Source organism: Mytilus galloprovincialis, chromosome 2 (genome assembly GCF_965363235.1).
Source record: "Mytilus galloprovincialis chromosome 2, xbMytGall1.hap1.1, whole genome shotgun sequence".
In the NCBI taxonomy this organism is placed as follows: domain Eukaryota; kingdom Metazoa; phylum Mollusca; class Bivalvia; order Mytilida; family Mytilidae; genus Mytilus; species Mytilus galloprovincialis.
In genome coordinates this window covers 89,184,759-89,212,148 of record NC_134839.1, presented here as the reverse complement: position 1 = coordinate 89,212,148, position 27,390 = coordinate 89,184,759, and the positions used below count along the sequence as shown (strand labels likewise).

Below are 27,390 nucleotides of genomic sequence, written 5' to 3'. Positions count from 1 at the left end.
TTTCTTAATTTTCACGCGTATTTTGGCATTTAGGTCTTCTAATATTCGTTGCGGAACACATTGACTATATACATGTTATTCCTCTTGTAATCAGCTTTCGAATGAAGTATAAGGTTTATCTATAATTAGGGGTTAAAGGGTCGCAGCAGTCCATTGCATTATTCAAAATATCCATTTCATTATTCAAAATTGGCTATTTCTTAATTTTCACGCGTATTTTGGCATTTAGGTCTTCTAATGTTCGTTGCAGAACATATTGACTATATACATTTTGTTCCTCTTGTAATCAGCTTGCGAATGAAGTATAAAATTTATCTACAATTAGGGGCTAAAACGTCGCTGCAGTCCATTCCATTATTCAAAATATCCATTTCATTATTCAAAATTGGCTATTTCTTAATTTTCACGAGTATTTTGGCATTTAGGTCTTCTTATATTCGTTGCAGATCATATTGACTATATACATTTTGTTCCTCTTGTAATCAGCTTTCGAATGAGGTATAAGGTTTATCTATAATTAGGGGCTAAAGGGTCGCAGCAGTCCATTCCATTATTCAAAATATCCATTTCATTATTCAAAGTTGGCTATTTCTTAATTTTCACGCGTATTTTGGCATTAAGGTCTTCTAATATTCGTTGCGGAACATATTGACTATATACATTTTGTTCCTCTTGTAATCAGCTTTCGAATGCGGTATAAGATTTATCTATAATTATGGGCTAAAGGGTCGCCGCACTCCATTCCATTATTCAAAATGTCCATTTCATTATTCAAATTTGGCTATTTCTCAATGTTCAGGCGTATTTCGATATTTAAGTTCTTCGTTACTCCTCTTAAATATGTTGTGGAACATGTTGACTATATACATTTTGTTCCTCTCTTAATAACCTTTCGATTGAGGTAGAATATATATCTTTAATTAGGGCTGAAGGGTCACAGCAGTCCATTCCATTATTCAAAATATCCATTTCATTATTCAAAATTGGCTAACATGTTTAACCCCGTTACATTATTTATGTATGTGCCTGTTCCAAGTCAGGAGTCTGTAATTTATTGGTTTCTCGTTTATTTATGTGTTACATATTTGTTTTTCGTTCATTATTTTTGCATAAATAAGGCCGTTAGTTTTCTCGTTTGAATTTTTTTACAATGTCTTATCGGGGCCTTTAATAGCTGACTATGCGGTATGGGCTTTGCTCATTGTTGAAGGCTGTACGGTGAGCTATAGTTGTTAATGTCTGTGTCATTGTGGTCTTTCTGGATATTTGTCTCATTGGCAATCATACCACATCTTCTTTTTTATCATATTTCCTCATTTTGATGCATATTGTGGCATTTAGGTCCTCCGTAAACCGTCTTATGGTCATTTCGAATCAAAATATAGCTATAGTGTCACAGTCAATTTTTTTTATATTTTTTTCACTATTCACCGCTTCAATTTGAATAATGAAACATAAACCATTTCATTATTCATTATTCATTTTTCAATATTGAATAGTGAATAGTGAACTATTACATTAATCATTATTGAATAATGAATAATGAACTATGAATAATGGACGTACTTCAGCGCGGTCACTCAGGTACACAGTTCAAATAACCAATTATTGTCATGTATGATCTATAGTCCATCTAATGTCCATGTCAATCAATACTCCTCATGTCAATTATTACCTGTGGGGAAGTTCTCAAATCTGTTTCCCACCTTAGTTTCTTTTGGCACCTTCTGCAGGAATGAAAAAAAGTGCACGGCAAAATCCTGGTAAGTTTTTATCTTTCTAAAACATAAAACATATTTAAAATTATTTTATCTAGGGCATGCTATGCCTGAAATATTTTATGGTATCTCACTCTGTACAATCCAAAGTCTTAGTACACAATATCTGTCGCCACTTCCTGTATCATCTTGAACAAAATAAAATACTTGCCTCATTAAACCATGGATTTCGAAGTGGATATTCATGCGAAACTCAACTCTCCATCAACATCGACAACCTAATGTGGAACTATGAAAGCACCTTCCATTAGTGCTCTGATTTTTGTCGAGTCTGCTACTTTTGTCGCAAAAAATCTCTACAAAGGAATAGTGATCGGCCGGCGGCGTTGGTTCACTTCTTAAAAGCTTTATATTTGAAAGGTGGATGCTTCATACTTTATATATACTGTATATGCCCTTTGTTACGAAGTTTCCGTCTGTCTTAAGTCCATTGGCCTTGACATAATTTTCATGCTTTAATGACCACTTGAAGAAAAGTTAAGATTTTATATAATGTTAATTTCTTTCTTATTATGAACAAAGGATAACTATATTGAGGGGGCAATACCTTTTTATGTTAACCTGTTTTGGCCCTTTTCAAGCTGTTGTTAACTGTTATCTGAGATAAATTTAAGCTGTTAACTGTTTTCAACCCACTTTGTTAACTGTTATCAGCATTTTTGCATATGTTTTTAACTGTTTTGGCCAAAATCGAGGTGTCGTTAACATGTTAACGGACCCCCTATTGTGCCCCCTCTATATTTAGTATGTGCGTACCTTGCAAGGTCCTCATGCCCACCAGACACTTTTAATTTCACCTCGACCTCATTTCATGGACCAGAGAACAAGGTTTAGTTTTGGTGGTCAAGTCCATATATCAGATACTATCACTGAGCAATAGGTATTCTATTTCTATTGTAAGGAATGAGTGTAAGGTGTACATGTCCAACTGGTAGGTGTCATCATTTTCATAGTTCAATGGTCAAAGTTAAGTTTTTGATTTTCGGTCTCTTTTTCTAATACTATAATGCAATAGGTCAACTTTATTTGGTGTATGAAAATATTTTATGATGTACATGTCAGTCTCCCTTAATTTAATTGACTTTGACCTCATTTTCACAGTTCATTGCTCAGTGTTAAGTTTTTGTGAATTTGTCTGTTTTTCATAAACTATAAACAATAGGTCAATTAAATTTGTTGTATTGGATGGTTGTAATGTGTATATGTCTGTCAGTAAGGTATCATCTTAGTATACCTTGACCGAAACAACTCTCCATCCAAATAACAATTTATAAACGTAAACTAGTATAGGTCAAGGTACGGCCTTCAACACGGAGCCTTGGCTCACACCGAACAGCAAGCTATAAAGGTCCCCAAAACTAGTAATTTAAACCTTTCAAACGGGAAAACCAGCGGTCTAATCTATAAAAAAAAAGTTTGTTTCTTAGATACTATAAGCAATAGGTCAACTATATTTAATGCATAGATTGGCTGTAAGGTGTATGTTTGTCTGGCATGGTAAATCTGACCATACCTCATTTTATTGGTCAATGTTTAGTCTTCTTGGTTAAGTCTATTTCTTAGAAAATATAAGGAAAAAGTCAACTATATTTGGTGTATTGAATGATTGTAGGGTGTACATACCATTCTTGTTTGGTTTATCTGACATTGACCCCATTTCTTGGATCATGTTAAGTTTATGTGATACTTGTAGTAAAGCTTTATATTTAGGACTATCAACATAAAATCGATCATTAGTGAAGAAGGCGAGACATTTAAGCGTTTGCATTCTTCTTTTCTTTCTGTGTCACATCAACGACCTATCTGGCACAGTTGAATCGAAAGCAGCCTTTTTGTTTTCGATGTTTTAGGGAACGACAATTTAGGGAGCCGGGTTATGATTTTCAACTAAAAATTATTCTGATCCCCAATTTTTTGTTGTCAAGCAGGTGACGACAAAAATATTTTGAATCCAGATTTTCCCCATACCATACAGTGTTAAATTTTGAAAGAATGACAATATGATTGATAGCGTCGAAAAAGTAAAAACTATATATTTCTGACTTAGAAAAAAACCTATCTCTTGAAGTTAAAGAGTATTTTCTTTATTGTATCGGCCAGTAAGATCAATGGAAGACCATCTGAAACTCCAAGAAATTCTCATTCATCTAAAAACATGAGCAAAGAAGTGGTGTCATGTACTTCAATGCCACACAAAGAATCAAAACCCAGAGCATCCTTCTTTTATAAACTATAGACAACGACAAGCACATACTCCGCCAAACAGAAAAAAAGTTTAAACCAACATAGTACCTCGGAATTATAATTAACAATCCAGTTCATAATACACAGACAACCAAATTATAATGTAGGTGCTTTTAACTATTGACCCAAACATTGAAAATTACAAACAATCAATTTTCGAGAACTACTAAGTATCCAGCATAATTAGTATTGAGTGGAAAAATTTGAAGATTTCGAAGCGCCCCTGATATCACCCCTGGATTTTGATGGGGTGCGTGTTGCTCATACTTTGTACTCTTTAGTTTTCTATGCATTTGCTGTTTGTCTTTTGCATGGTTTGTTTTTGCCATGGCGTTGTCAGTTTATTTTTGGTTGCTTATGAGTTGATTGTCCCTTTGGTGTCTTTAACACTCTTTTTGAATCATTCCAAGACTGAATCAAGTTTTTAGAATTGGGATAACGTTCTGTTCTCAAATGGTCATTCCACAGTTTAGCTACAGCAAATTTAAGCTGAACTGTGGAATGACCACTTGAGAACAGAACGTTATCCAAATTCTAAAAACTTGATCATAAGTAGATGTTCTTAACCTGGAAACTTCTTCTATATAACTGTATCTAAACGATATTTTTTTTAATTTAGCTTTTAAAAGAGAGAGGAAAGATAACAAAGAAGAATGATCATACAAGAAGGACAAATATTATAAAAAATAATGTTTCTAATACGAAAGTCTTGATTCTGTGCTCCAGAAGAAGTTGTTATATATAAATGTGGAGTTGTAGTCGTCATACACTAACTCTTTCTTTCACACATGTTTTCATATTTTGTGGTATTTTTAAATGCAAATATGCCAAACGAAGACAAAAATTTGAATTACACAGTTTAAAAGTAAGAAATATAGTTAGTTTATTTCATTTGGAAAGAAAAGGTCCTATACGTTTCAAAATATTAAGCTGCTGAGATTTCTTTTTACACAAATTACCGTTCACTAAAATGTAAATCAAATTTTAGATGTCAATGTTAGTTTAAACATACAGTATTTATTTAAAGTGGATTGGGAAACAAGTTTTGCAACTTATATAATCCCTTTCCACTTTGTGGGTGCGAGTGCTGCCTTGTAGCGGCATTAGCCTGCTCTTTTTCGAAGGCTACAAGGGTATCTTTAACGTGCAAGAGATATAAGGCTCTCTCTTAACAAGGGTCAGCAATTTATCGTCCCCTTCCGACGGACTATCATCGTTTCATCAAGCCCATACTCGCCAAATGGTGTCAAGGGGGAGCCAAAAATTCAGTCCCTGAATTTTTTTATCCCGGAACGGGAATCGAACCAGGAACCTTAGTGTTAGTAGTCCGATGTACTAACCACTAAGCCACAGCTCTCTTTCAATGTCATGACCAGTTTAGCAAGAAATGGAGTGTATGTATTGATAGTCTCGATCTTCTCAAAAGTCTATATGCCATGGTCCAATTGCTAAGACCTCGAATTTTGTCAAGATTAACTTGCATTTCATTAGATTTAAACAAGTCGTTTAATTTCTATTGATTCATCGTGTAATGCAGATATAAGATTGTCAAAATCATTACTTCAAAATGTTGTCTTCTCCGTAGTCAGGCAATTAAAGAGATCTTCTATAAAATTAATAATGTAACTTCAAAGGCTAATAAAACACTAGGCTTTCTACGCAGAAACATGAAAAACTACATACACGTAAGGTTAAAAACCTTATGTACACATCACTTGTGCGTCCGAACGTCGAGTATTCCTCACCAGTTTGGGATCCATACAAACAAAACCAAATAAACCAAATTGAGCAGATACAACGTAAGGCAGCAATATATGTGTTTAATGACTATAATGATAGATCACCAGGAGCTGTCACTGGTATGTTAAACAAACTAAAATGGGAAAACTTGCAATCCCGCAGAACAAAAGCTACATCGGTAAACGGCTTGTTTTGATTTATAAGATTAATGGGAGGTTAGTCGAAGTCACTAATGACGTCCTGATTCAATTTGACAGGCGTACAAGAGGGCAACATAAATTTAAACATATATATACAAATAAAGACTTTTTTAAGTCATCTTTTTTTCCCAAGCACTATTGCTGTCTGGAACAATCTCCCAGAAGCAATCTCCCTAGTATTTCCTTAACATTTGGAGGATCCTGTCTGGCTAATTAGTTACTGTATTTAAACCACTGTACATAATGTGAATATGTTTAACATTAAGTCACAATTAGTGTTATTTTAAATTGTAATTGAACTGTGGCAAATATTTGATTTTGTTATAACAATTTTCGACCTCCCGGCATTTCGGCATGTACATATAGCGCCACAGTTCCTGGATATGCCACTCTCCGGCACAGGAGTCTTTCCCTAACCAAGAAGAAGAAGAAGAAGAAGATAAAATAAAATAAAAAATATCGTTCATAAAAACAAAAAACAACAAAAGGTCCAAGAATAGAACCTTGAGGTTTATCTTTGTGGATAATTATCAGCCTAACTTCTTTTCCGACTTCCTAATTGTTTTCCATTTGATTTGATAAATTTTGAATTAAAGAGGGACCCTAAAAATTATGAGAAGAAACACCATACAGGATACTTTGTCAATTAAGATTACATGAGGTATTTATAAGCAGTCAGGCCATCAAGGTTTGCCATATTAAACTGCAGAGCTCTGTGTAATGAAGCCAATTTATCAAGGGCTTCTCTCCAATCCTATAAAAGTCTATGCAGCGTAGTTTGACACTAACGACATCGCCTAAATCCTCACAACTATTGATTAAAAATTTGGTCGAAAAATATTATGAACAAAAAATAATTCTAGCTATTTTTTGTTGTTGTTGTCCTGTATGATATGTCTTTTTTTGTAGGTGATTAGTCGGATCTTGTCTTTTTCCACGTGACTTACAAAATGGCAGACGACACGAAAACCATGGACGGTGCTCATATACTTTGTACTGCACTGAAAGCTCAGGTTTGCACACTGATAATTATTTCTAGCATAAAACTGATACGTTTAATCAATTTGTTCACAAATTCAAAATCAGTGTTTATGTCGGTCGCCGGACGGTGCAAGTTCAACAAGATAATTTGAAGTTCTATCTTTTGACCTTTTGGAAAGTTTTGCTTAAGCATGAAGTTTAAGTAATAGTACCCAAATCATTTTAAATTGCACCCATTTAACTAGTCCAAATAATATGCCGTCTTGCAAGGCTGTTTTTAATTTGAATTTTTTTTCTGGGACGCCTTCCTACAACAATAAAAAATAGCCTTGCTAGACGGCATAACCACTTGGACTACCATTTAACACACATAACCAAGCAGTGGCAATCGTACAAGTTTTCTTATAGACAAATTTTATGCCCCATTTATGGGCATTATGTTTTCTGGTCTGTACCTCCGTCCGTCGGTATGTCTGTTTGTCCCGCTTCAGGTTAAAGTTTTTGGTTGAGGTAGTTTTTGATGAAGTTGAAGTCCAATGAACTTGAAACTTAGTACACATGTTCCCTATGATATGATCTTTCTAATTTTAATGCCAAATTAGAGATTTTTCCCTCATTTTCACGGTCCACTGAACATAGAAAATAATTGTGCGGACGGGGCATTCGTGTACTGGGGACACATTCTTGTTTAGTTATGATTTTACATTACATCTAGTAGATGTTCTACAAGGGTAATCTGTAAATAGTCGGTTGACTTATAACAAGAATATTATTCATGTCTTTGCACATAGCTATAAATAGAACACATTTGAAAAAAACACATTACATTCACAGTTTATATCATGTATCAATAAACAGTGGCGGATCCAGAACTTTTTGTAAGGGGGGGTCCAACTGACTGACCAGTCATGCTTCAGTGATTCCCTATATAATCAACTAAATTTTTCCCACGAAAGCCCCCACCCCCACCCCCCCTCCTGAATCCGCCTATGATGAAATATGAATTCACTGTGAAAAAAGTAAAATCTGGCATTTATGTCAACAAAGAATAACATTTAAGAATGAGCTATTTTAATAGATATATGTTTATTTCTTAAAAAATGAATAGTATAAAGCATGGACTATTGTCAAATTGTTTTAAATATTTGGAGAAATAAAACAAAATGTCAGTTATTTGATTTTTATGGAGGTAGTAAACGTACAGAACAAAATGGATCCTTCTAACATTTTAGCTCATATTTGGCTCCTATTATGGTATCCACACATGTCTAAAATTATTGATTAGTGGCAGTGATGATTTGTCATCCAAATTCTATTTATAGTGTGAACATCACATGGACATTAAAATGTTATGATTTTGAAATTAAAGAACCGCATATGATAATCAGTATTATTTGAATTTGAATTAAAAGTTTCATCAAATCTTATGGCAGAAAGTCAACATTATTGGTCAATTGCAAGCATACCTTAAATTAATGTATTGTGTGTACTAAATACTGTAAATCCGAAATTGTTGCGATGTTTTAATTATTGCGAACAATGCAACAGGGTCATAATCACAAAAATTGAAACTCTCATTTCGATTTTTTTTTATATCAAATAAACAGGATTTTCTCAATATCGCAAAAATTAAAATCTCATTTTTACTTTTTCTGGTCTAAAATGACAAAATCGCAATAATAAATCCTCGCAGTAATTTCTGAATTTACAGTAGATAAAAAGGATGAAATCCACCGCAAAAAATACACAAATTTATGCAGTCTATATATATATACTCTTGCAGGGAGTTGAGTACATGTTTGGAATTGTTGGAATTCCTGTCACAGAAATAGCAATGGCAGCACAGGAAGTGGGGATAAGATACATTGGGATGAGAAATGAACAAGCAGTGAGTATATGATCAATTTAAAATGTCTTTTACATGAAAGTTGTGTTTCAAGTCTCATTGAAGAAGATTAATACTAGCTACATAGTGCTGGAGGATCTTGACTACTCGTGAAGGTCTTGCACTTTCAGTAACGCATGTATTAGTTGACCTTGTTGGGTTGCTGATATATCTTCATTTACTTGTGAAGGTATACATTGCTTATCTCTAAATCGGATTACTTTAGTGTATACTAGAAGATGCCTGTTGATACAAAGTTTTTAAAATTTTGCAGGCAGTACATCCACTGAGCAATGCACGACAGGATATATAATACAGGGATCGATAATGGTCTTCAAAATTTTGATATTTTAAAAATAAATTGTGTTTTTAATGGAAAAAATATTGTTTTTAAAGACAAATTTATGAAATACAGAACACTACATTAATACGTCATATATATCATAAATATTTCCAACTATGTATGGTTTCAGAGGAGTTGCGGCTCAGTGAAATCGGTCTCTTTCTTTAAAAGCATAGATTTGTAATGATGATATTTTGTATTGTTATGATGATGAACAGATATCTTTAAACCAAATGAATGTGAAGATGGATTTGAGCTTAGAGATTGAGGAAATAAGCCATTACACAAAACATGTGTTATAATCACAGACAGGAGATTTGTTAAAAAAAAAGGTGTTAAAGACTTTTTCTCTTAAGATTAGTTAAATAGTCACTATAATTACATAAAGGCTCTTTCAACAGTAGACTTGAAACATTTCTTATGGACATAAACAAGAAAAATGTAATGCTCACTTTTCTCTTATCATGCTTTATATGACTAGGGTTGAAACATTTCTAATAGATACAAGCAAGAAAAATATAAAACTCACATATTCTGTCTTTGTAGGCATCCTATGGTGCTTCAATCATTGGCTATATGACTAGAAAGTAGGTATTATTAATGGTATGCAAAATCTTTAACAAGTCTCAACTTCATGTTTTCACATTCTACCGAGGAGGACAGAAGATTAGCAGCCTACAGTGAAAGACTTGAAAATAATTCATGACACATTAAAATCCTCAACATATTACACGAAAGACTAGAAGAGTTTTAATCTGAAATGATAAAAATAGATCACCCTAAGGCCTTCCTATTCTATTTTATTAAGACTGTTGTCTGCTTACACATTTTTTAATTAATCAGTTAAAACATTATTACTTTTAATGAGACTAACTTTGAAGTTTCTCTTCATTGAATTTGTCACACCTAATTGTCCTCATCATATTGTTTTCATCAATCATAAATTAGTTATATCTCCCAAACTCAAAAAATAATTTATGATCTTTGAGTTTAAGCATTGATGATATGATGATCTTGACCAATATTTATGGCTTACTGCTTTCTGAAGAAACCAGTATATAGTGATGTGGAGTCCATTTCTTTGTCAGTTCCGGCTGAATAGTATGAAACTCACAGAATCTTACTATTCTTATGGCCCTACAGACTCATATGGTGTTGCCATTATCCATCATTCTGCAACAAACAGATAAACAGACTTTTTTTCTAATTGCCTTCACACATTGAGCTTATTTTTAGTATGTGAGTCTACTATGATAACTTATAGATTGAGTTTACACTTTGTTCTTCTCTGCAGTTTTTTTTTACTATGAAAATTTCATGAACATAATGGTTATACAGATTTTTTTTACTATACACCTCCATATACATTGAGTGACACTTCAAGTTTTTATTCAAATAGTCTTTTGGAAGGACATTGCCATTGCTTAATGTGGGCCCATGTAATTTTGTGAGATTTTCTTACTGTACTTCTAGTTTGTAGAATATTCTGTTGTAGTTTTTATAATTTCTAACATTTACCTTTAGACCTGCTGTTTGTCTGGTTGTGTCTGGACCAGGACTGGTACATGCATTGGCTGGCATGTCAAATGCTATGGAAAACTGCTGGTAAATAAAATGAATAGATATACTTTCAACTTTTGCTATATTAAAGCTTAAAGCTGATCCAATTCCACAATATAATTTGAGAAAACAGAAGTTTTGAGATATCAGGAGTAAAAATAATATTTGTTGTCAATTTGGAATATCATTTTCTTTGGAATTTTGAGATAAAAAGAGTCACCTGTATTTGGAAGAAGAGAAACAAATGATGTTGAGATCCCTCATAATTTATTTGAAAATATTATTTATCATTTGTTGTTTATTGTTCAAACACAACAAAGTTCTGTAAGGATATGTGTCAACATCGGTTACTTACAACACTAACATGATAAAGACCAAATGTCCAAAAGTAACAACACTGTTATTGCTGTTCTTCATCCCAAAGTCATAATGACACCTTTAACATGGAGCAGACACTTAAGTTTAAATTTGCAACTTAAATTACAGGTATATTAAAGTTCAAAGTTAACTAAATGTTTTATTTCAACTTTTTTTACAGTTAAAAACTTTGTTAAAATCTTAAAAAAAAGTCTGAAACTAAAACAGAGGTTGTATCTAATAAATGTACATAATTCAAAGTTTTGTTTGTTGGAAATACAACAAAACTGTGTTTATATTATAATGAATGCATTATGTTTGAGATAATAATTTTGACCACATTTGTATTAGGCCAATGATTGTGATTGGTGGATCTAGTGAACAAGATCAGGAAGGGATGGATGCTTTTCAGGAGTGTCCTCAGGTAACTAACAACAGACAGTATAGTAATAATTGATATATCAGAGACATAACAAGATCCAAAACTAACAGTTTAATCATTTTCAGAATATATTAGCAGGTTTTGTATTTTCCCCATACATTTGCGATACAATGTACTTTTGTTTTGTGAAGAATATATGTCAAGATACCACTAAGTAGATATTATGATTTTCTCACTTTATCTCTTGTTGTAACTTTCCACTATTAAGTGACCAATTGGTGTGATTTTTAAACACATTTTATTGGTCACTAATAGAAGGCTTGTATTCACCAGGTTTTGAAAAAGGAATAAATGCAGGTCTTGAAGCTGTCCACATTTGGATAATAAAAATTGATGATCCCCTTTTTAAAGTATGGTTTGTTAACCCCAACTGCCAAAATTTGGATGCCACTTTTCTTGTTTGTTTTAATTTTTGTCAAGGGGGGTTGCATGTGTATGATATGATTTAAGGTCTGGATTTTTGTCGAGCCTTTGACTTTAGTCGAAAAAGCGAGACTAAACGATCCTACATTCCGTCGTCGTCGTCGTCATCGGCGGCGTCCACAAATATTCACTCTGTGGTTAAAGTTTTTGAAATTTTAATAACTTTCTTAAACTATACTGAATTTCTACCAAACTTTGACAGAAGCTTGTTTATGATCATAAGAAAGTATCCAGAAGTAAATTTTGTAAAAATAAAATTCCAATTTTTCCGTATTTTACTTATAAATGGACTTTGTTTTTTTGCGAGGAAACATTACATTCACTCTGTGGTTAAAGTTTTAAAAATTTTAATAACTTTCATAAACTATCCTTGATTTGTACCAAACTTGGACAGAAGCTTGTTTATGATCATAAGATAGTATCAAGAAGAATATTTTGTAAAAATAAATTTCCACTTTTCTGTATTTTACTTATAAATGGACTTAGTTTTTCTGCGAGGAAACATTACATTCACTCTGTGGTTAAAGTTTTTAAAATTTTAATAACTTTCATAAACTATCCTTGATTTGTACCAAACTTGGACAGAAGCTTGTTTATAATCATAAGATAGTATCAAGAAGAAAATTTTGTAAAAATAAATTTCCACTTTTCCGTATTTTACTTATAAATGGACTTAGTTTTTTTGCCAGAAACAAAACATTCACTCTGAGGTTTAAGTTTTTAAAATTTTTATAATGTTCTTAAACTGTCCTGGATTTCTACCAAACTTAGACAGAAGCTTGTTTCTGATCATAAGATATTATTCAGAAGTAAATTTTGTAAAAAAAAAATTCACTTTTTCCGTATTTTACTTATCAATGGACTTAGTTTTTCTTTCAGTTAACATTACATACAGTCTGCAGTTAAAGTTTATACAACATTTATTAGATTCATAAACTATCCTGGATTTTTTACCAAACTTTGAAGCTTCTTTCAATCAAAAGACAGTATCGAGAGGGAAATTTTTATTGATGTTTTTCCTCATTTTGTTGAGTCTGTGATTAACAGCAAAAGTAGGCGAGACACTGAGTTCCGTGGAACCCTTACGAATTTTTAATGGGGAATAAACATTATCAAAAACTTATGGTTGTATATCTCAACCAAAAATTATTTGATACATTTATATTTTAGCAAAAGAAGTTTTAATAATGTGACATATATATTTTTGTAGGTTGATATTGCACGTCCTTTCTCAAAATATACAGCAAGACCAAATTCAACTGGAAGAATTCCTTTCTATGTTGAAAAGGTAAGCACTCTTCTCATATCTTAATTTAAATCACAGATGTCAAAGTTCTCAAAATGAGGTTATTTTGGAAGTGTTGCGTTAAATGCAAGAAGTTTGAAGTTCTAATACAAATATGTATTAATTTAAATACCGATATCTGGCAAACTTTATTGTTTATGAACTTTTGAAGAATGATAGTTGATAGATTCATGATAAAAAAAAAAATCAAAGTCAAGGGTCCAATATGCCCATAAATTTACTTCTTCGTTTAAGAATTTTATAATATTAATACCTAACATGAACTGCAGCTCAATTTAGTTTATGTATAAAAAAATAGCAATTATTGCAATATGGTTGCCAGATAATAACTTAAGTTACTATGAATTTTGACATAAGTGGCTTTTATAATGTGACTTTAGTCAGTATATGTTTTTTTTCATGTACATGTAAATGATACACTTTCTGAAGTAAAAGTAAGATGAAAGTAAATGTGCTTGTCATATGTAAACCTTTCTGGGAAAATGTGAACGTGTTGTTATTTCCCATATTTATTCAACTGCTACATATGTGAAAATTATGAAAATAATTTCCGTTGCAAAATATCTCTTTGTATTTTGTCATTAACTTGTTAAAATGTTATTATAAAAAAAAACCAAATCTTTAGTAAAGTTGCTTCTGCTTTGTACTTGCCTCCTAAAAAGAATAATACATAAAAATAAGATTACAGGGTAGGAACATGCTAAAACACATGGTTTGTAGGAAACATGGATGTTCAACTTTGACTGGCATTTATTAAATTGCATTGATAGTGTATTATTTGTAGGCAGTAAGATTTAGTACCTTTGGAAGACCAGGTCCTGTGTATTTAGATTTCCCAGGCAACATGATTAATCAGAATGTCCTTGAAAAAAATATCAGGTAAATATGACGAACTGTAAAAACTCTTTTGCTCTCTTTTAAGATTGTTTAATGACAGTTAATGTCATCAATCCTAGGTCAATTAAACCAGCTAACTCACATATAAAGTGGTTTGCTGGCAGACATGTGAATCCATTATATATTTGTTTAACTGACATTGATCCTACTTGTGAATGCCAAGTGCTGAATGGTAAAATATTAAAGCACCACTTAAGTATTCTTTCCCCTGTCAAGAGAATCACAAACTTCCTACACATCAGATAAGCACTTTATCATAAACATACCAAGATAGTTCATAGACTCAAGGTCTTTTTTATGCCCCACCTACGACAGTAGAGGGGCATAATGTTTTCTGGTCTGTGCATCCGTTCGTCCGTCCGTCTTTTCGTTCGTCCGTCTGTCCTGCTTCAGGTTAAAGTTTTTGGTCGAGGTAGTTTTTATTGAAGTTGAAGTCCAATCAACTTGAAACTTAGTACACATGTGCCCTATGATATGATCTTTCTAATTTTAATGCCAAATTAGAGGTTTTGACCCCAATTTCATGGTTCACTGAACATAGAAAAAGATATTGCAAATTTCAGGTAAAAGTTTTTGGTCAAGGTAGTTTCTGATGAAGTTGAAGTCCAATCAACTTGAAACTTAGTATACATGTTCCCTATGATATAATTTTTCTAATTCTAATGCCAAATTAGAGTTTTTACACCACGGTCCACGGTCCACTAAACATAGAAAATGATAGTGCAAGTGGGGCATCCATGTACTATGGACACATTCTTGTTTAGTATTATTATGATCGTGTTTCCTTATGCCTGTTTTTGTTTTAAAAATTACTCATTAACCAATTGCATGAAATGAATAATGAATGGTAAGTAGGAGAATGTTTTTAAATGTGTAATGCTTTGAATTTAAAATCATTAATCAAATACCATAATTCTCTTGCTTGTCATTGACGATTGAGATGGTTGTTACAGCACAACACTGTAGAGCATCTTTTTTTACTCATTGGAAGAATAGCACATGAGAATTAATCTGTTTTGGGTAAGTTTGCCATGTTCTAAAACTAATACTTTTATGACTCTTAACACCATCAAAATAATTAGATAATGCAGCATCATTTTACTTAAAAATTATAACTGTACCACTGATATTTTAACTAGGGAGTTGAGGTAATTCCACTGTGGTGATTACAACTGATACATGTACTCTGATGCTATTTTTCATCTTTCAGTCCTTTTGTTGTATGTCCACCACCTCCATTGACCTTAGCTGACCCTGACAAAGTGAGAGATGCTGCAGATTTATTGTATTATGCCCAGAAACCTCTTGTTATTATTGGGAAAGGTAGGAATACTAATTTTCTAACTATATATGTATTTAACATGGGTTCAATTTGAAAGTAGGTGAAGTTACGAATAGATACCTCAGCAAGGGTTGTTGTTTGTTTGCATCAAATTGGCCGAGGGTTTGTAAGATTTGTTAAACAACATAATTGAATGAATTTCAAGTTCACCATGAAGTTTTGTTCACATTAATTTGAATCTAGGTGTACATGTTCATTAAATTTAAAAATTTTAAGAAAAAATTGGGTTTGACATTGATTTCATGGTTCACTGAATATTAATTTATTTTTGCTTGATATTATATCATAGAACATTCTCAGATTAAAGTTTTTTGGTTAAGATAATTTACTATGAAGTAGCATTCTCATCATATTGAAACATAGTACACATTTTCATTGTGATATAATCGTATGATAAATCATGGTTTTTACCCTAATTCCATGGTTCACTAAAAAAAGGCTATAAATGATAGTACAAAAGGGGCATCAGTCCTATAGGCTTTTACAAATGCTTTTACCCTAAAATGATGTTTTTTTACACATGGGCTGCTCCTTCTGTCTTAACAACTATTATAGATAGTCAGATGTTGGTAAATAAAATAATCTATCAACATTTCTAGATGTCAACTATTCAATTTTATTTCATAATCTATACAGCATATTTTTACTAAATTAGCAATTCATGCTCCATGAAGAATCTGTTTATTTTGTACTTTTATAAATTTTATCAACCTCAAGAAACTATCCCCAATACTATCATGGCTTTTATTGGTTTTTATCTACTTCACAGGAGCTGCATATGCACAAGCAGAAAATTCCGTCAGAGAGCTAGTGGAAGGATGTAAACTGCCATTTTTACCGACACCAATGGGGAAAGGTGTACTACCAGATGACCATCCGTTGTGTGTGGCTCCAGCTAGATCAATGTAAGATGACACCATGAATAGCTATCATTGTTGTGTTGATTCTTCCAAGAGCTACCCTATTCTTTTTTTTTTAACTTTATATTTCAATTAAAGTAATGCGTTATAATTAAGACAACATTTTAGGCAGCATTGAAGATGACTTCATGTTTGAGATTCACAAGCAAAATGGCTTAGCAGATGCTTATTGTATAAGATTTTACAAAAACTTGTTTTATGGGCAATAAATCAAAAATATTACAGTAACATAGAATGGAAGACCAACAGTTTTTTGCAAATCAAAATTCACATCAGGACCTACTTTTATATTATAAGAATAAGAATAAGAATAAGAATAAGAATACTTTATTAATTCAATCATGGACCCTTGCGGGTTTTAAATTTCATACAATGATTACAATGATTTGTGTTATAACAATGAAATAATAAAATGAAATACATATAAATCAAGCTGTGGTACCGGACTTAAGACAACTTGGTTAAACTAGATATATGAAAACTCAACCCTTCACCAGCAAGGAACATGACAATAGTGGCATTACAGATGACAAAAAACATACATACGTTTAGAATAATATCAAATACATGATATGAATAATTCTTTGATTGCCTCTTTCAGAGCATTACAAGAAGCTGATGTTATAGTTTTACTAGGTGCTAGGCTTAACTGGATTCTACACTTTGGTCTACCTCCAAGATTTAACCCAAAAGTCAAAATTATCCAGGTAAACATTTTTATTATTAATACATCTTTTTGAAATTTTATGACATTAGTTTAGAAATACTAGTAGAATGGGTTCTATAACTTTTAACTAAAAATAAATAACTCTATAAAGAAACACTTTTTTTAAAGCGTAATACATCATATATATCAGTTATATCATGCTTAAAAACTAATCTGTTGTGCACTCTTTGTGGTAGAACAGATAGAAAAAGTAAAGGTATTTACAAAGCTAGGTTGTTCAATTTCACATTTGGGTCTAAGTAAGATTTCAATCAACATTTTGAATAATGTGACAGTTGTTTTAATATAACTCTGAATGATTAAGACTGTTTTATGATTTTAGATTGACATATGTGCAGAACAGATGGGAAACAATGTACAGTCTGCTGTCTCTCTTGTTGGAGACTGTAATGTTATAGTTCAACAGGTAACAAGCATTTAACTGGCTAAAAATTGTTTCTAAACTTCTTATCATTTTTTTTAACATTTTGATTTTATAATTTTTCAATTATATCAACTTTTAACATAAAAGTGTTTGATCTTAATTGACTTTAATAAGATCTCTAAATCTGACAGCAATGAATTAAATGTATAAGAACATTTGTAAGGGTTCTGCAGAACCCAGTGTCTCATCTACTTTTGCTGTTAATTGCAGGCTCAACAAAAATGAGGGAAAAAAAATAATAAAAATATTCCTCTCAATAGTAACTTTTGATTGTAAAAAGCATCTGTCCAAGTTTAGTAAAAATCCAGGATAGTTTATGAATCTTATAAATGTTTTAAAAACTTTGACTGCAGGCTGTATGTGATGTTGACTGGAAGAAATACTGAGTCCATTTATAAGTAAAATACGAAAAAACAGGTACAAAATTTTAACAGAATTTCCTTCTAGATACTAGCTTTGGTACAAATCCAGGATAGTTTAAGAAAGTTATTAAAATTTTAAAAACTTCAACCACAGAATTAATGTAATGTATCCTGGCAGAAAAACTAAGTCCATTTATAAGTAAATACTGAAGAAAAAAAAATTCTTTTTACTAAATTAACATCTGGATACTATCTAATGATCATAAACAAGTCTCTGTCCAAGTTTGGCAGAAATCCAGGTTACTTTAAGAAAGATATTAAAATTTCAAAAACTTTAACCACAGATTGAATATTTGTGGACGCCGCCACCAACGAAAATGCCGATGATGCAGACAAAGGAATGTAGGATTGCTTTTTCGACAAAAGTCAAAGGCTCGACAGTAATAGGAAGTAAAACTCCAAAAAATAGTAAATCAGCAGTGTATCCTAATTTAAAATAATGTTATTTGTTTTTTTTTCTTCAGATAAATGATGTTTATGGAAAAATGCCAGGAAAATTTGCTTTCAGTCCCAAATCACCTTGGTGGAAAACATTGACCTCTAAAGTTCAAGCCAATCAGCAATCAGTACAGGTACACAATCTTGCAAACAGTACTAAAAGGAAGTTTATGCTGATATTGCCACACTTTTTTCTCTTTCAATCTACAATTTTTACTCTGGTGTTGCTGTGTAATATTTTGTCATTGATATTGTCTGAGAATATTATATTTGTAAAAACATGATATACTACATGAGTACATTCCCTCAAAATGCTGTCTTATAAATTTAAAGAAGACCTTTACCATTAACCATTAACCTCACTGTCACTTTAATGATTTTTGATGGCATTTTAGTGCCCATCTCTGGACCAATATATTCCTGCTTGCCATCATAAGGCCTTTCTAGTGCATTTTAGTTTTTTCTCCCAATTTCCATCCCAAATCATATAAATAATTTTTGAACACCTCAAAATAATTCAGTTATGCCCTACTCATGACTGTCTAAACAGTTGAAATTCTAATTGCAATTGTAACACCTTTGAAGTGCACCATATGTTATATCCTTATCACCACCATTTCCTATTATTAATTGTTGAAAATGTTAAAAACTATTTAATCACCACTCCTAGACTATATTATATATATTTTCCCTTGTCATACAGGCAATTGAACCTATGACATCATGCAAAAGTAGGCTACAGTGAGACAGCTAAATCAATTTTTCTTTACCAGAGTAACTTCTATAGATTTATCAAAATCTTATGCTATATTTTAATGAAACAGTTTTCCCACTTATTTTTAAAATAACTGTTTTTTGAGGGTTATTAACTTCTACAAAATTATATCCTATTTTAATACAGTGAAATTGTGTAATGATACCTGTACCATGTAAAATATGTTAAAACCAATAGAAAAAAACATTATATGACATTTAATGTTGAATCTTGAATTCCACAATTGCTTTTGTTTAAGGTTACTTGTATAATGTCTTCTGTTTAAGCAACATTTACAGATTTTTGAAGACTGTTATTTTCTTACAGCAAATGATAGATGACAAATCTGTTCCAATGAATTACTTTGCTGCTTATGATGAGGTAAGTTTATATATAGAATTAGATAACTTTAAAAAAAATGATCTCCCTAAAGATAGTTTCCAGGGAAATAGGAGGATCCACCTTGTTAACCATTCATGAATTGTTACATTTCTTAACTTTGAACAGAAATATTTGATTTCAGAATGTGATACAGATACCTGGAAAGAAATTTAGCAGTTTGAATATTGCCAAAAAATAATTCGTTTGTTTTAATAAAGTTTCTTTTTCTATCAATTAAAAACCACAAGAAATATAAACACTTTGTTGACTTATTAAAGTACTATTCAAATTCTTAATCCATTCGTTTGATATGTTTGAGCTTTTGATTATGCCATTTGATTACAGACTTTATTTTCAATTTTCCTCAAAGTTCAGTATTTTTGTGATTTTCCTTTTTGTTATGCATTTTCTTAAGAGTTTCATTAGTTTTTGAGTTGAATAAAAAAAAAAGTATTGAAGAATTTTGCAATCATGAATTGATCATATACTAATCTGCTTAAACAATCTTTTTTGTTTATTACTTTTTATATTAGATAAGATCACTTCTACCAAAAGATTGCATAATTGTTAGTGAAGGAGCTAACACAATGGATATCAGTAGGACCATGATACTGAACAGTCTGCCTAGACACAGGTATTTATCTTAGGGTTGTTTCGTAAAGTATAACTAACATAAATAGATGGACTATTTTTCCAAGTGGTGTATGCAGATCAGTATAATAAAACACTTAATAAATGGTTATGAGTTTTATGGCTTTTATCCCTATGATGCTAACTATTGTCCTCAGCTTCACCTCAAGCAATAGTTTTCAACGCGTAGTCAAAGCTTCTTGAATACTATGAAAAATTTGTCAATGATATTAGACGAAAGGAAGGATTTTAAAGTGTACATATTTGTCTGACAGGGTTTTTCTGACCATGACCTCATTTGTCATAGTTCATTGTTAAAGGGAAAATTCACGATTTTTTACTTATGGCTTAAATATGTTCATTATGACATAATATTTATATTCCCAAAGTTTTGTTGCTATATGTGCAGTAATAAAGGAGAAATTCAATAATTAATGAAAAAATATTGACTACTTCCTGTAGGTCGTGACGTTTTCTCCTGGTTTTTGCATGCCGGGATTTAAAATACAATCATTAAAAGTCTTGGTTTTTAATCATATTTTAACGTAATCGTAAGCGCACCGATGACTAATGCTATATCTTATAACCATCCAATAATAAGAAAATAAAATGCACAGACGTGTAGTTGTACACATTCATGAGATAAATTTTCTATATTTACCGTATATATTTCGATTTATTTTTGCAGACAGCACAAGAAATTATTATTATTTTTTTTGCTTTAATATATGCTTTTTCAGACTGATAAAGTGAATGAATTTAAGTATATAACTTAAACTGTTAAGACAATATATATATAGGTTTACGCTTATTGACCTCTTACTACCTACTATGACTAGGTATATGTGATGTGAGGTGTGTATTATTCCCCGACAATACATGTGAAAAGCCTGTATAAAGGTGAAATGTGATTTGCAGATCGGTTATAAGCTTGGCTTCTGGGGCACACCGTGCCAGGTGTGACTGTCTATTCGGATTAGTGGATTATACGACAGGAGACGGTCGCGTTTAATACACAAATTTAAAATACATTTTCAAGGTGTTGACAAATACAAGTGAATCGCCGTGGAATTATTTACTTATATTTGGTGATTCTGTTTTATTTGAATTCAAATAAGTTTCAAAACTAAGAAATGAACCGGGTAAAGTCTGGAAATTAAATTTAGTTGTAATGTCGGAATGAAATGATATACACTTCTATTATTTATTATTATGTTTTATAAAAAGGGAAAATAGAACTAGTTTGACAAAATCATTTTAATTGTCCTAAATAGGCAAAATATGTACGGGAACACTTAAATTTAGACATTTAAAAGCCATGACCAAACGAAAGGTGTACCTGTATTTCATTTTTACTTCTAGCGTTTGGCATTAGATTTTAGCTGATACTACTATAAAGGTAAACGGACAGAAAGTCACAGGACAAACAGTCACAGGACAAACAGTCACAGGACATAAAGTCACAAATGTGGTAGGACAAAAAGTCACAAATAACATGTTGACAATTGTTTAAACATATCAGAGAAATATCTTGAAATATTTACTTTTTAATACATATATTCATATTAAAGTTTAGGAAATGTGTTATTATACTTGAAAAATGAAGATTTATTTAATTTTAATCATGTAAAAGAAAGATTTCTGGGTACCATGAAGCCATTTAAGTGCCAAGCCACTTTGACATGTTGTTTTTTAACAATTATTTGATTTACTTTGATATTTTTTTGGTAAATTTTGTTTACAAAGTTAGAATTTATACATTAGTTCAATAGACATACAAACATATTTTTTTTTAGAAATGAGCGTTTTTTATTCAAAGAAAATAGTAAGAAAAAATTAATTGTGACTCTTTGTCCTGTGACTTTTTGTCTGTGACTTTTTGTCCTGTGACTTTCTGTCCTACATTCTACTATAACACATAGTCTCAGATTTTAGTGAGGTCGGAAGGGTTAATCTTATGAAATGATATTGATTATCTGATATCATTTGGATAATGGAAGGAACTATACTATAAAAACACAAAAAATTATTACCAATCCACTCGATATCAAATGTTGTTAATTTTGCTGATTCACTTAAATTTTTTTCACTTATTTTTTTCTCTTTTGATTTGAGCGTGCTTGTTTTTATATGACAGTTTTTTTTTCAGTTCTCTTATCTCGTTAGACGAAGGCAAACTTGCACAGAATATTCTGCATTTGTATAGTCCGAAGTTTACTAATAGAGATTCTTATTCCACATGTAAAATAAATGAACTATTATAAAAAAAAAAATAAAACACGGCATTAGTTTTGAAATATAGCACTGTTTTCTGAAGTCACATATATGGGGGTATAAACGGGACGAACTGATTAAAAAATAACGGGACAAAAAATTGTATATAAAACGGAAGAAGAGGTGCTGAAATATAAATAAAAGTAACATTGAAATTAGATAACATGGCCATTTGGTCTATACATACCTATTCTTATAACCACTCTTAAATTTTGTAAATTCTGTACACAGGCACGGACAGTTTTAAATTGGTATGCTATATTTTATCAATTTTACCTGTGCACACCTTGTTCACTCGCGATCACGCACGTGATTCATTGACCTTGTTCATTGTGTATTAAATTAAACAAGCCTGCCAGGAAGTCGACCGTTAGAATACCCGAATATGTCTCTTTTACAATACCCCGGTAATTACCGGTATTCAGCCATATGCTGATTACAAGAAGACAAGTTTTTGAACGTTGGTCAAGTTGGGTAAAAACCCAAAATAAACTAAAAATATGCGTTTGAAAAAAGCATTTAAAAAAACTTTTTCAAAAGGGATAAATAGTCTTCGTCTATACTTTAGCTATTTGACCAACGAACGATGTTAAAAAAAAAAAGACAACGAATTTAATGTCATATTTTCCTATTTTTGAATGTAATTATAAGTCTGTTCAACTGGCAAGAATACCCTAAAGCGGACAAGCAGTTTATCCTTTAAATTGCTGTCATTGAATATCAAGAAAGAAAATAAATCCCGAAATTGATTTGTAACTTTAATATTCAATAGTTTTCCTAGAAAATATTCACATCCCTTGGGGATTATTAATGTACGTCCAGTTGCATATATATTACATGAATGTCGGAACAATTGTGATGATGACGAATTTCTTCCTTTATTCGAGAACAATCTAATGATCGATGAACCAAAGGAAGTTATATATCGACCTGTATTTATATCAAATTGGTTCTCTTCTTCTTTTGGTATATGATAGTCTATCGAATTCGATGACTACATACTGTTGGCATATGTGAACTAGTTTATTTACAAAACTTTTATCCCAATTTACACAAAATGTATGTTTCTTTCTTATGTTCAATGTGTACATGTATATATTTTAAATTGCGCTATAGTTCCGTAACTTTCTATCCAGGCGTATAAACGAATCGTCGACAAGTACGTACATTTTTTTAAATCAATATTTCTGATATGTTCCAATCTGTCCTTTACTATTGACAACGAGTTATTACATTTTCCCAAATTAACCCTAGGAAAAAATATGTAAATAGATTTTTATTTTATCAAATCTTTTTTTTTGGGGGATATTATTTATATTTTTTTAAATAATATTCTTTACACCAGAAATGTTATTTATAAACAAGCATATGAGTTTAGTAATGACTAGTATATTATATCACTTTCGGACACGCAAGACAGAGATGTATATTATACACCTGATACTTCAAAATGGAAAGTTATAAGTTATCGGTCGTGTACACTGATCAATACCTACAGAAGTGAAACAATGCATGAACTTGCAAGCCCGACAGAAAATCGCTCGAATACCTGGACGTGTCACCTCACACCCCTCACAATACCTTTGGGAGTAATACCTTTAGCCATGCTGGTGATCAGATGAGGGAAGGTTCGAATTTATTTGAATAACGTTTATTACTTTAAAGAATTATGAACGAATTAGATTTTCGAAAACAATTTTCACGGAACACTTATTTATGATTTGAACTTTGACTTTTTAACTAATTCCAATATTAACAGTTTAAAAATAACAGACTATGGTTATTTAAAAAAATAAGAACATTTTCCGTATGATGTTAGTTAGTCAGATAAAACAACCGTACGATTGACAAGATATCGACACGCAATTACAACTACATCGGTTACATCGGTTTTGATCCTTTGTGGTTTATAGACATATTGTGATTTTTAATCGGAGGAGATAACAAAATGGCGGAACGCAGAGAATTAATACTCTAAATTTAAAATCGATGGTGATCTCTTATCTAGCGGAATAAAACTTTAATATCTATAAATTTGAGCATTTTTATACAGAATGGACATAATATCAATTTTTGATTTTTTTGCGAAATTTCCCTTTAATGTTCAATATACAGCTTCCTGATTGGTTTACAGCCTTTTGAATACCAGTAGGACATTGTATGGTAACTGAATCTTCACATACAAATTTCCATATGTGTAAGTGAATATGTGCAAAGCCCATTTATGTGGTATGTGGTATATGCATGTATATAGTTATTATAAAATGATTGTGACAAAAAATATGGTATACATAATTTTAGTTTTTCTTTGGGTTAGGATGATGATACATATTTAGAGCATTATACTAGCTTTTAAAACTTTTATTTAACTTTAAAGATTAGATGCTGGATCGTATGGAACAATGGGTGTAGGACTTGGATTTGTTGTTGCTGCAGCAGCTTGGTGTAAGGACCATACCCCAAATAAAAAAGTCGTATCCATTCAAGGAGACTCAGCTTTTGGATTTTCTGGGATGGAGTTAGAGACAATTTGTAGGTAAGAACAAATATGTTTTCACAATGTATAAGTACATATTAAACATTTCTACTTTCTCCATTTTTAGGCAAAAACATGTTTTAGTGTCTTTGCCTTAAAGGTTAGTTGGAATGGGGAAATGGTTATGCCCAACCAAAAAAATTGTAAGTGTGCTCATACCAAAGTTTCTTCTCATATTTCAATAGAAGAAGTGACTAAACTTGGCTAATGCCATCTAAGCCTTTTGAAGAAAAACCTCAGCGTTTCATTTGATAGTTTAAATGTTTATGAGCAGTAATTGCAGAGAATGACTGTAGCAATGATCAGTGAAGTTTCAAATCAACATGTAATATGAAAAATCAAAATGGTATTTTTTTTTCTCAAGCTTGCATTAAATTGCAAATATAAGGATTTACGTCGAATTTATTGTGAAATTATGTAATTTGTATCTACTTTTGGACGAAAATTAGGACAGGGTTATTTCTATATATTGATTTGCTCAAGTTAAATCTTCGTTTTTTCAAATATTTTGGTTCTGATAAAAGTTAATGAAAAGTTTTACTATGAAATTCAAGTCAGAAAATACAATCCACTTTCAGATACAAATTGCCAGTTGTAATGATAATTATGAACAACAATGGCATTTATAATGGATTGGATGGAGAGTCATGGGAATCACTACAGGATATGGACCTCTCTTTAAGGTAAATGTAAAATAAATATATATACAATACATGTTTAATACCAAAAAGTAAAAAAATAATAACAGCATTTGTTAAATCTTTCATTGATATTTAGAATGATCATTTCCTGAAATCGCAAACAAAAATATTGTATTTGTGTCCCTTGATAAACAATGGCAATAATACATACACAAAACAGGGCATTCAATGCATTAGAGGGATTTAGCCTTAGTGTTTATATTGATATTAACAATTAGTTGATGTAGTTCAATGATCATTTACAACCAAACATTTCTTTAACAGTTATGGTTAATCTGGCTTGTGTAACTATATAAGTGAAAGCAAGATCCATCTAATCTAGTTTTTTTTAAAGGTATTCATTATCCCTTATTTCACAATGAAAGACATGTGGTGTGGTATGTCTGTTGTGTAATGGATAAATAAAAGGTTAACAAACTGCAATTGATTGGGGCAAACTCGCTAGTATTATATTAGCAATTATCTACCTAAATGTTTGTCCTTTTATGAATGAAAGATAGTGCCACCAATCAAACGTAAAAACCATGCACATGTATTATTCCCAAAACATGTATATTCTACAGTAATTTTTAGTATTGTATCCTTATATTTGAAATGTTTTAGTCTTCCTCCATCATGTTTGACTGTTGATGCTCATTATGAGAGAATGATAGAAGCTTTTGGTGGCAAAGGATATTTTGTCAGGACTGCAGCTGAATTAAAATCTAGTCTTACTACAGCATTAAACAGCAAAGATCAAATCTCACTGATAAATGTGATGATAAGTCCACAAGCTCAAAGAAAACCTCAAGTAAGAACTGCATATAAATATGTTTATTTTCAAATAGTTTTAACTTCATAATATATATTACCAGACCTGTTGACGCATCATTTTCAAGATTTTCTTGTTTTTAGTCCATTTCTTCCTTACAGACTACATTTGTCTGGTAGGAAATTCTTACTCTAGAATTTCTTATCAACTAGCAATATCTGATAAAATGTTCTTAAATCTTTTAAAGAAAAGAAGAATTACTGTTAAATAATTCCTAAACAGAACATTTGAATGCACTGTTAATAAATTTCTGTATCAGGCAGCACATGTCATGTGTGATTGTTACACATCAGAAATTCCTACTATTTGATACATACTTGATCTTAATGGATAACTTTTATTGAAATGCAATTTGGTTTCCTGACTTGCAAGGTTGTTTTTTTGTATATATTTGATGCATTTTACGATATAATTGTATGAAATGCACGAACATAAGCATTCAAATTTTATAACAGGTTAATTTAATCTTAAATAACTTGAGATTTACCTACGGTATTATAGAATATTAAGAAAATAATGACCCATTGTTTGCTTTTTAGGACTTCTTCTGGCTGACAAAATCAAAGATATGATAACTGTACAGTTATTTTTTGCTGCTAATGGATTTCATGGAGAATCATGGACTAATTCACTGCTTAAACAAAACAGCATAGGTTGTAAATACAATATAGTAATTTTTTGTAGTCATAATAATTAGAATGATAATTATATTGCCAATCACATGCAGAAAACAGAACAGAAAGAAAAAGTACAAGAGAAAATCCATTTACATCGTGAACTTCCTCATTCAATGAAGGAACAGATATTGGAATTTCGACAAAAATCATATATGTTAATGCTTTTGAAGGAAGTAACACGTTTCTAATCATAAGTC

General features: G+C 31.4%; 1 protein-coding gene across 1 annotated transcript; it reads left to right on the top strand.

Annotated features, from left to right (window-relative positions):
• The first annotated feature begins 6,852 nt into the window (after positions 1-6,852).
• Positions 6,853-27,209, top strand: LOC143064782 (2-hydroxyacyl-CoA lyase 1-like). The gene is made up of 18 exons (XM_076237881.1): positions 6,853-6,975; positions 8,727-8,831; positions 9,718-9,758; positions 10,696-10,776; positions 11,440-11,512; positions 13,164-13,241; positions 14,044-14,138; positions 15,367-15,479; positions 16,268-16,403; positions 17,020-17,125; positions 17,468-17,551; positions 18,456-18,563; positions 19,511-19,564; positions 20,098-20,198; positions 24,846-25,004; positions 25,583-25,687; positions 26,309-26,495; positions 27,056-27,209. The coding sequence occupies exons 1-18, from the start codon at positions 6,913-6,915 to the stop codon at positions 27,086-27,088; spliced, it is 1,722 nt and encodes a 573-aa protein (XP_076093996.1). The 5' UTR covers positions 6,853-6,912; the 3' UTR covers positions 27,089-27,209.
• Positions 27,210-27,390: the final 181 nt, after the last annotated feature.